Source organism: Trichophyton verrucosum (genome assembly GCF_000151505.1).
Source record: "Trichophyton verrucosum HKI 0517 chromosome Unknown contig00422_1.f1.exp, whole genome shotgun sequence".
NCBI classification, from domain to species: Eukaryota; Fungi; Ascomycota; class Eurotiomycetes; order Onygenales; family Arthrodermataceae; genus Trichophyton; species Trichophyton verrucosum.
The window spans coordinates 480-10963 of record NW_003315346.1 but is presented as its reverse complement, the minus strand read 5'-3'; the positions used below and the strand labels follow the sequence as shown (position 1 = coordinate 10963).

The 10484-nt window shown below is 47.6% G+C and overlaps 3 protein-coding genes across 3 annotated transcripts; 1 reads left to right on the top strand and 2 right to left on the bottom strand.

The window, feature by feature from the left end:
- Nucleotides 1-2828: 2828 nt before the first annotated feature.
- Nucleotides 2829-4748, bottom strand: TRV_05474 (uncharacterized protein; the record flags this gene model as incomplete). Its single annotated transcript, XM_003020389.1, has 1 exon — nucleotides 2829-4748. A coding segment is annotated over one exon (1920 nt), but the record flags the coding sequence as incomplete, so codon positions are not given.
- Nucleotides 4749-7741: 2993 nt separating this feature from the next.
- Nucleotides 7742-8722, top strand: TRV_05473 (uncharacterized protein; the record flags this gene model as incomplete). The annotated part of the gene is made up of 1 exon (XM_003020388.1): nucleotides 7742-8722. One exon carries the CDS (start codon nucleotides 7742-7744, stop codon nucleotides 8720-8722), a length of 981 nt encoding a protein of 326 aa, XP_003020434.1.
- Nucleotides 8723-9001: 279 nt separating this feature from the next.
- TRV_05472 (uncharacterized protein) lies at nucleotides 9002-10096 on the bottom strand (the record flags this gene model as incomplete). The annotated part of the gene is made up of 5 exons (XM_003020387.1): nucleotides 9002-9198; nucleotides 9371-9583; nucleotides 9695-9820; nucleotides 9866-9905; nucleotides 10040-10096. Coding segments are annotated over 5 exons (633 nt in total), but the record flags the coding sequence as incomplete, so codon positions are not given.
- Nucleotides 10097-10484: the final 388 nt, after the last annotated feature.

Below are 10484 nucleotides of genomic sequence, written 5' to 3'. Positions count from 1 at the left end.
AAAGAAATGAAAATGAAAATACAATGCCGATAACTCTATCCAATTTGGTTGGAACTCTGCTCATGAACCCCTGAAGTGCGGAGTATTGTTGCCGAACTTCATTCTCCTGAACAGGCCCGTTCGCTTGCCGGGTGCCAGCCCGAATCAGTCTTATGCATTGTTCCACCTGAGGTCGACATGATGGTGGTACAATAGGTCAACCTACTGTCTTTGCGCCTCGTCTCCAGGAAATCCTTTTCGCCGACAAACCAGGAAACGTTGCTCTTGTGTCACAAACCGGTTAACTGCTCTCACAGACCTTCAGTTACGTTTGACTAGCAACAGGAGCGAGCAACAAATATCGTTGATGTACGGAGTATACATATGCAGATGGAAAAGGTGGACAATATCAAGAAAGGGGAGCCAGCAGACCTAGATTCGTGGACTTCACGACGTAAAGTGACGAATCATAAACCAGCCTTGAAAAAGCAAATACATCCCTGATTTGATCCCTTGGTCTCCCTCTCCCTGGCGCACGGAGTCTATCTCAACATACCGACACAGAAAAGCTCCTCTCGGGATTCTAAGGGGCGCCGCCACAGGTCCCGATGGCCGATGCGTGTATGCGCGGTTGTCACACATAGCAGTTGCCCCCCTCCCTCCCCACGCACTTGTAAAGGTGCGTTTTGTCATCTTCCACCAGCTGTTTGTGCAAGGCCGATGTGCTGTACGAAATGTTATTGCACGATCCTGGGGTGATGACTCGACATGCTAAAAGTGTCACTCCACATCCCTGCCACCGCTGGGTGTAGGACTCGAGCGCAATGCATAGATATATTCCTGCGTGGGATGCCCGAAAACGTCTGTTGAGAGTATCTGTGCCGTATATGCATGCGCCTTTCCGTCATGCGACCTCGATCGAGCTTTTCCTGTCCATGACAAACAAATCAGCCGAAACATGCTGCGTGCGCATCGTGTATGAATAGTGCTTGATACACTATGTTAACCAAACTTCATTCCCCATCCGGCCACAATTTACCTGTCGTTCAAGCTTCTGTATGGGCTAGCCCAGAAAGCCTCTTCCCCATAGACGGGCCGCACGTAAGACAGACACAGATCGGATGCCTGATCGACGGGGATTTAATCAATGCTACGTTGTCAAAGTTTGCCATCGACACTGACCCTGGGAAGTCGCTTGACTCTTGACAGAAGCTGAAAAAATCGCTTGTCTTTCTCGGCATCTGGCCGTCTACAGTGCCAGCCATACGTAACTCAATAAAGCCTGACTGGCTAACAGAAGCTCTCGGAAATAGCCCGCATGGTGGTATAATTTATTCAGGGGCGCCTGCCAACGAACGCTCTTTTTGACGGTAATTGCTGAAGCTCTCCAAATTCTATCTCATATTATCATACGACAACTTGTTAGCAGTATTTTCGATTGGCAACCGGCTTCTTTGTTATCCAACTTCTTCGCAGAGCCTTTATGCACGGCGTACAGTGTCTTCAGGTCGAGACCGAGGGCTGCGATCGTCTCTCGATGTCATAACATTTCCTGGTTTGATTACTCAGAAATGATGGCAGAGATCGTTTTCTCGTTTTCTCTTTCCTGATACCGTCGCCGATGGCTTTTGATACCCAGGTTCCTCCTTAGCCCACTGTTAGGCCGAGAGGGGGGGGACGGGCAACATACTTGTCACTATGTGGTGGACGTGACTTGTCGAAGACTCCTCTCCTTCTACATTATCAGGAGCCAGACTAGGTCTTTACAGAGACAGAGGAGCTCTGTACAACCCCGCTGTAGATCATTCTGTGGCGTCTACAGGCGCAGCATATTCCATGGTTCAAAAGTGATAGTCAATGGTTCCAGAAATCTGGCGCCTCAGGTCTTACGGAGCTCCCGTACGTTGGATTTCCATATCAACGGGTACAACTGGGCAGGACAGGGGAAAATCAGACCAACATCGTCTTCTACTGGGTAGTACCTATCCTGCCATGCCTATTTTACTTGTATAACACTTTTTCTTCCTTCCTTCTATAGAAGAGCAATCTGTCTTCTTTTTCCTGGTTCCTGGCCGTGGGCAGTTGACTGAAACCTGAAATGCTGTACCCCAACTTCCCTGATTGCTGGCAGGAAAGAAATAACGGTAAACAGCTGCCGGCAGTGCCAAAAAGTATTAACAATATCCAGGCGGCTTGATATCAGTATTTCTCAGCATGACATGTATTATTTTCCTTGGGAAAACGACTACGTACAACCCGACACTCGAGCTCCCCTGCCTACAGGCACCCCTTGTAACAGTCCATCATCAAAACGGGTCAAAAATCCTAATAGTCCAAGTTTAATAGGTCAGTGAACGGCTTATATGGTGAAACTGTTTCATGTGGCTGCGTTCAAATCCTGTAGAGAGGACAGATTGCATGGATAGATGACTACGACTAGACAGGATATACGGAGTTCACCTTTTGTAAAGTGAGATGTAATGAAGGAATGAATGGATTGCTCCTAATGCTAACAGTTTATTCTATGCTAAAAAAAAAAAAAAAGAAAAAGAAAAGAAAAGAAAAGAAAAGAAAAATAACCTCGAATTAAAATGTTGAAAATGAGGGATGGACTCTATGAGATGCCGAGGACGCAGAGAAGAATGTATGAAATAGGAGACTGGGTGATGAAAAAGGAGATTTTGAAGTCATTCGTCTAAATATCGCCGAAGAGGGTGGTCGTTGGATAGAGGGCAGTCTTTCCCGAAAAGTTCAGTGTAGCTCAATTTACCAAGTCTCCTATTTTGGGTGGTCAGTATGGATTCATATTCAAATAAGGATAAGAAAAAGAAAATAGAACTAAGACATACTGCAATGTACTGGCCAGCCGCTTTTTTCTCATCCCAGAATATTCTTGCCTGCTCTGGGTTCAAGTTGCCCTTTGCAATGGCGACGTCAATCAAGGCAGCCTCGACACCTTCGCCCATACCCTTGCTGCTGCCGCAGACGAAGACTCGCCCATCAAGAGAATTGATTACGAACCAGACCAGGTCTGCTTGATGGCGTACTTCCTCCTGCACGTATCTGCCTTCACCTCGTCTGCTCTCGACGACCTTCTTAACTTCATCTTCGTGAACTCCCCATTCTCCGGAGTAAAGTTCGTCAAGCAAAGAGTCACGGACTCCCTGGAGCACCCAGACCTTGTTGGCACAGTTAGCTGATCTAAGACGGCTCTGGACGAAGCCGCGGAAGGGAGCAACACCGACACCAGCTCCAATGAGGAGCATAGGTCCGTCAGAGACAAATCGTCTAGCAAGTGGATTGGACATGAGCCCACGGAACATGGGGACGTGCAAGTTCAAGCTAGCTGGATCGATACCATCATTTTCAGCTGACTGAATCTTTCGAGCTAGGCGTTCTAAGAAACCCGATCCAACTCCTGTGCGGTACCCTCCATTCCAGTCTAGACATTCGTGAACAGTCACAGCAATCTCAATAACTCGTCGGGGTTCTTTGCCATCAATGGTGCGTTGAATCATAGGGTCCTGGGAGAGCGAGTAGAAACGAGGCATAAGCGTGTTCAAGGTGGAGAGGAGATGGTCCAAAGGTGGGTGAGAGGAAGGGAATGCATCGAGAAGCTGCAAGACAGTGATATAAGGACCAGTACGGAGGTCACAGAAAGCAGCCTGGCCCTGAGCAGAGCATAGGTACATGAGAATTTTCTTCTCGTTCTCATCTGATGCATACTCTGCGAGCAATCGAAGGAGCGGCTTTGTAGGAGGATAGCTCTGTAGGTCTGAACACCAGCTAAGAAGTTCACGTCTGGTAGTTAGGAGATCTCTAGGCTTTTCGTCTCCCCAAATCGTGGGCCACCGGCCCTTGGTGGTGTGAAGTGTGATCTTTTTATCCCGTATGAACTTAGGAACCCCGAGACGGTTGAAGATGGCTTCAACGACAGCCTCAGAGTTACTGGGGCAAACACCAATGGCGCCTCCAACGACAAAGTCGACATTTCCACCCTCAACTGGATAGTCTGTAACATCGATATCGAAATGGTAAGTTCGTTTCTCAGCACCGGGTTTCGTCAACTCTCGTGCATGGTAAAGGGGAGCACGATACACTTCGTAGGGTGCGTGTGGTTGGAGGAATTGAGGAGGATGATCTGCTGGTCCTAGTTTCTTTCCTACAGAATCAATTGAAGGAGAAGAGAAGGATACAGTATTCTCTGGGAGAGGGGCTATCTTGGTAAGCTTGCTGTCAAGGGAAAGCTCGCCAACGTATAGCCTCAGGCTCTCGAATGCAGCGTTCTGTGGCCGGACAACTGGATTCGAAGTGATGGATGGTAGAGCATTCTTGAGAGGCTCAAGCTTGCAGCATCCTCCTCCGCAACATATCTTCCCTAACAGGTTGGTTCCGCCGCGGATATCTCCCAATATTCTTTGGACATCTTCTGAATTCTGAGATATCAATACTGTGGATGCTCGCCTTCGGCGCTGGGTTATTCCATCTGACTCTTTGCCTTCAGCATATGTATCTTCCAACGCCGTGTCGCTGGACGGTTCTGTTATTGGTGTTAACGGGACGTCTGAATCTATAGACACTTCTGATGCGCCGGCTACCGAGGTTGCTGCTGACTGCGAGTCCGATGTACCCGTTGCTGAGCGTCGTAGGAGGGTCAGATGCGGTATTGATGTAGGCTCTTCGGGGACAGGATCGTTTGGATGCGATGTAGAGGTTAGTGGGATAGGGACTGGCTCTTCACCAGGAAGAGATGATATTGTAGTCGTCATTGCGTGAGAGAACCAGAGGGCCAAAGAAAAAACGTTCCAACAAGGGTATAGCTAGTGTAGAGGGAGCAACAATCAGCATCAATGCAGGTATGAGCATGTCGATATCGAATATAAGTATAAATCGGAAAGAAATGGATGTTTATAGAGGAAATTTCGGGGTTGGTTGGATTATGATAGCAAGGGGCTGCATACCGGGCTCCAGAATGAGAACACAGTTCTCCGTACTTTTTTTGATCAGATAAGTGGGGAATGCATGAAAATGTGGTTATCTGATGATGGCAGAAGATCGCCTACAAGGTGGAAGGCAGCATGTGTGACGCTGGAATGTGAGGATAGCCCTGGAGAGCCCTGGGGCAGACTTGGACGAGTTATATTCTTTCCCTCTGGCTTGCTTCTCTTGTCTGGCTGTCTGACCGTCGGCGGCCCTGGGGCGTCGAAGGCGAATTTTCTCCCGAGAAGAAAGTGCTCCTAATCAGATCTTGCCGAGACTCCAGAAAAATACGCGGGATACGTAAATTACGATAATTACGGGTCTTGTCGCGGCCTGCAACACCGTCCCTCGGATAACAGGCGCGGTCGGCTGCAGGTCCATCCGGCCTTGGTGTCAACGGTGATGGGTCAGTTGCGTTCAGCCGGGCCTAGCACGATCGAACTCCTTGCCGTCGCTCCCCTTGTCGTCTGCGCGGCCCATCAGGTGCGCCTTCGATGCACTTCAAATGGCGGATGTTGCCCCCTTAGCTGATTGGGTAACGCTCTGTAAATTACAATACGGTCAGCCCACCGGTTTCATATCAGATCGTGTTATGATTGGCCGAAGTGCCGAAGGGGCGTCACGCCATTATCAATCAGCGGATCAGATTAGATCAGATTATATAAGCGTGTAACGTAAAGGGGAAGAGGAGGGAGGAAGGGAACGAAGGGGAGAAAGGGAGGCGGATGATACAGAGATACTCGTACTCCAGTGGAATAAGGGAGCCCAGGGCGAAAGACATGTTTCAGTCAGAAGAAAAGGGAATGCGCATTTGGCTATGGAGCTACGGAGTACTCCGTACAGTCTCCCCTGCCCACAAGATACCGATCCTGGGCTGACACAGCGCCGAAACACGAACATGGCTCGTGCTCTCTGCGAAACTGTTCCAGATCCAAGCCATCCCCGTTTATATGCATTTACGGGCCACTTGATGGGAAACCCACCGCCCGGCTCTTTTGAGGTGGGATCCAGAAAGGACCTGTACGGAGTAGTTTTCGTTGTCGGGTACCGAGCAGGGGCATCATGAGAGTGGTTGAGAGGCAGATTACGTTCCTCAGCTCTATTCTAAGATCTCGCAAACCTCGTCGTCTACGGAGTGCTTGTTGTATATACTACTAGGAGCAGAATGTAAAGAGTTGTGTGTATCTGTACCTCTTTGCCAATTTAAAAGCTGCCCTCCATGATGATCCTGAATCAAACAACGACTCAATGACCCTCGTATAAAGAATCAGCCGTTTGCATCGAATTACCCGTTGTTGTCCTCAGAGTAATCAAGTGAGGAAAATGATTGAGAAAGAGAAAGTTAAAAAAAAATTTAGTCTCAGTCAATCTTGGCTTTTGAATGTTCGCTGCTCATGATGCATGCATTCAGGTGGATCAACTGGGACGTTGAGTAGCCAGTTGCGGCATTTTCAGCCCCATGTATAGCAGCGATGTCAGTATTCCTTGTCTCCCTCTTGACAAAAACTTGGTCACCATGCCTTTCACCAAGATGGGCTTGAAAACCGTTTGTTTGATACCGGCATGGTTGTTCTGCATACAAAAATGGTTGTTTTTTTCAACCGGAGAGAACAGATAACCTCTCCGTACTCAATAAAGACCAGTTATGTTTGTATGTCAGTATCGATCCGCGAGATGCGGAAACTATAATCTGATGTCGGCCTCGGCGCCCAGCGTCCAGAACGAATCCTTGCGTCCTTCCTCTGCCGCGTTGATCGTAGGTTGACTACTCGGAGTTAATTGTTGCAAGACAGAGAGGAAACGCCGATACAGAGTGTAAGTGATTCACGATAGTCCTTGACTTTCGCAGGCTCGGCCATTTTCATCCCCCCCTGGTTCAGAAATAAGCCACAAGGGTATTATTTTAGTAGGGTCTGAACTGCCCCAGATTGTTGTTGTTAGCCATCTGATCAGTGGATTTGGCAAAACTCGGATGCACCCGTAGAGGATCTTTGGGTCCATGCTATGGTGAGTTAACAGTTATCTTTACCCACTTCTGGTGACTTCAACACGCACTTTACTTTTGAAATCAAGAGAAGCCAAGCTTGATGTTTGTCCTGGCGTGTGGAGGCCAGAGCGGATGAGGTCAGAATCTCATCACGTGAGTGGGATTTCTCTGAGTTAAAACTTGACTAGCTAGTTAACTACTTGACAAGAAGGCTCCATCAACATCGAACACACCGCAGCTAACTAACAACTTCACCGGCTCTACATTCTCGATACCATATACAATTTAAGATCTATGAGTGACAAGAGTATTTAGAAATCTATTCCATTCACGGAGTACTACATTGTCTTTTTCATGATTCGCTGGATAATGTCATAATTATATATATTCGACCGGCTTCGAATTTCGAGCGTTGGCTGGCCCTGCCGCTAAATACAGATACCCAGGAGGATCATACCCTTTGTATCCTTACTACAGATTTTAAATATCCAGAGCAAAGGCTGGCACCGATCTTAACTTGTCGGTGCTGTTCAAGACCACTACGAAATAGGACAAACCCAGAAATCTCCGATTACCCATATTTATCACCTTAGCCCCATCAGTTATTCCTACTCTCTAAATCCCGGGAACGACGTTCTACTCCAGATACAGTGTGAGTGCGGGAGGAAAAATCTCTCGGGCCTGTGAATCTGGGCTCAGGGGTTTTTATATTTTAAGTTGTCATAGGAGGGAGTTAGATTTGGTTCAGGGAACAATGTCGGTAACTGGGTATGTAAACCATCCACGCTTGAGATCATGGACAACAGCAAGAGCTCATTATTACTTAGAGTGTACTATATTCCAAGCAACCCTGAGTTGCCAACGACAGCAACAAGAACCGTGATTGATCGGTTCAAAGCAATCCATCAACCGGCTAGGCTTGGACGTTGGGCTCTAGAATTCAAACTCGTGCGAGACACTGCATCGTGCCTGCCAGCAGCAAACTTCCCCCATAATAAAGTGCCAACTCCGCGATATATGCATTTTTTATCGCTTAGCCATTACCAAAATCATGGCTTCGTCCGAATCTCACCACGACCTGAGGTTGATCCGCTGGACCCAGCCGAAATGGAGAAACAGATGAACTCACCGCCACCTGTTCCAATACCAGCAACTGGAGTGTCTTCTCAATCGAAACCTTCAGCCGATAGCAAAGAGTTGAATTCACCCTCTCAAAATGAAGCTCATACGACGGTGATAAAGACATTCGACCCGCAGTCCTACCTGTCCTTTTTTTCCATGACAACAAAATTCTTTCAACCACTCTGGAACCACCGCTATACCGTGGTCGTCACCTCTGGAGAAGCCTATGAAGTAGGCGACTTTCGGGTCAGGATAGGCGAAGTTCGTCAGACAATGCCCAGGCCCCGCCTTCGTGGAGCAATCGTGGAAATCGAGTACCGTGGCCCAGGCCAGAGACAGTCGGAGCCAGACCTCACCCGAGAACCTGGAGAGGATTGGGATTTCGCTCCTCATCTCCCGCACTATCCACCCCGTGAGGTTATTATACCTACGGATGAAGACTGGGAGCTGGGAGTGATGCTAATACGTGAGTTGTGGGATAATTTTTCTATACCAGGGGCTTCAGAATCAATCCAAGTCCCTGGATTAGGCCTTGAGAGGCGGGAATACTTTGACAAGGGGGGTGCATCGGCTCATACTGCACGCAAAAAGGCTAGCCTCGTTGGAGTTGACCTTGCGAGGCAGTACATGGATGTTTTCAAGTTTTACCGGTAGTCCATTCACTTTCAAACTAGGCATAGCTGTTGCCTAATCCACATGGATTGACGGTGACTTGATATAATAGAAATATAGTATTAGAGATCTATGACGATAGAGTTACGATATTCGCATGCCACGTTTATTCTCAAAAGCCAATGATTGGGTAACCGCAAACTGCATGGAATATATGCACTTATTTTGAAGAGACCGTTAATATAATTGTATCCCTATTCGAATTCGGTGAATATACATTTAAACATCACAGGAGCTGGGAAATCTTATGTAATTCCTTTTTTACCAATATTTGTCCCACTGAGAATAGAGGATGAACATTGAAAGAAGGGCCAAGACACAAGTAATTAACTGGTTACTATAACCAAGGTCCTTAAAAACAATGTTGTTGCCAGCATCCATCCATTGATGGGTAAGTCGATAAGGCAAAACCGTAAAGAGCAAAAAGGGGAGGTTGGTGACAACGTAAAAATATGACCCTGTCGATATCTTTATGGAATAGTAATTAGATTGCTATGTGAACTTGGAGCCTACTTTTGCATCATGAGTTGAACGAATTCGTTATCTACAGCTATCCGTTAGCAAAATCCAGCCGTGAAAAACCGAAAGAAAGAAAGAAAGGGAATACACAGCAGTGGTGAGAGTACTTACAATCAATTCTGCCATCGCCATCCTGATCGGCTTCACGAATCATCTCATCGACTTCGTCGTCAGTTAACTTCTCTCCGATCGAGGTCATGACGTGGCGCAGCTCGGCAGCAGAGATGAAACCGTTGTTATCACGATCAAACACTTTGAAGGCTTCTCGGATTTCTTCCTCAGAATCGGTATCCTTCATTTTTCGGGCCATCATAGTCAAGAATTCTGTACCATAAAAACGATTAGCGTAACATTCCTTTGTGCCATGAGTATATTAACGACTAGGCCTGTAGCAAACTGTGTGGGTGGGTTGTTGGGCCCTGGAGTAAGTCGCACCTGGGAAATCGATAGTTCCATTGTTGTCGGCGTCAACCTCGTTGATCATGTCTTGTAGCTCGGATTCTGAAGGGTTCTGGCCCAGAGATCGCATCACTGTTCCCAACTCCTTGGTTGTAATTTGGCCTATTGGGCATGACATATGGGTCAACGCTCTTTTTCAGGACTAACAGGTTACAGTCTCCATTTGTTTTGGAGACGGAAAAGCTCGCTACATACCATCGCCATCTTTATCCTATTCGATGGAGGAACATTTGGTTAGCTATCTGTCCGCACATTTCAAGGGCGGGGCATCCTTGGACGAGGCCACTCCAGGAACAACAAGGGGTAGCAGAAATAACTTACGAACAGGGAGAAGGCCTCCTTGTACTCGGACACCTGCTCTTCGGTCAAAGAGTCGGCCTATATACGTCAAGGAGGAACTGTTAGCTGACGAAGGGGCCTCGGTGGCTCTCTATGGATAATAGGGGGTAGGGAGAACTGAAGAGGGGTCGCAGGATGCGCAGGTCCACAAACCATGGTTTCTAGCTGGATATCGGTGACGGGAAGGTCTGGGTGAACGGGCGAGATAAAAGAACGTATCGCTGGCTCTTATGCTGGACGGTAGAAGCGCAAGAAGCTGGCTGGTCGTTGTCCTGTCGTATAAATAAAATAACACAGTGAAGTTTGTACTTTGAGAAGTTCGACCCCTCGGATCACGTTTGCCAAGACCTCTTCCCTCGAGTTGATCGCTTCTAAGAATATGGCCCGACTAAACAACGTCAGCTTGATACAGCGATGGAGTGCTGGC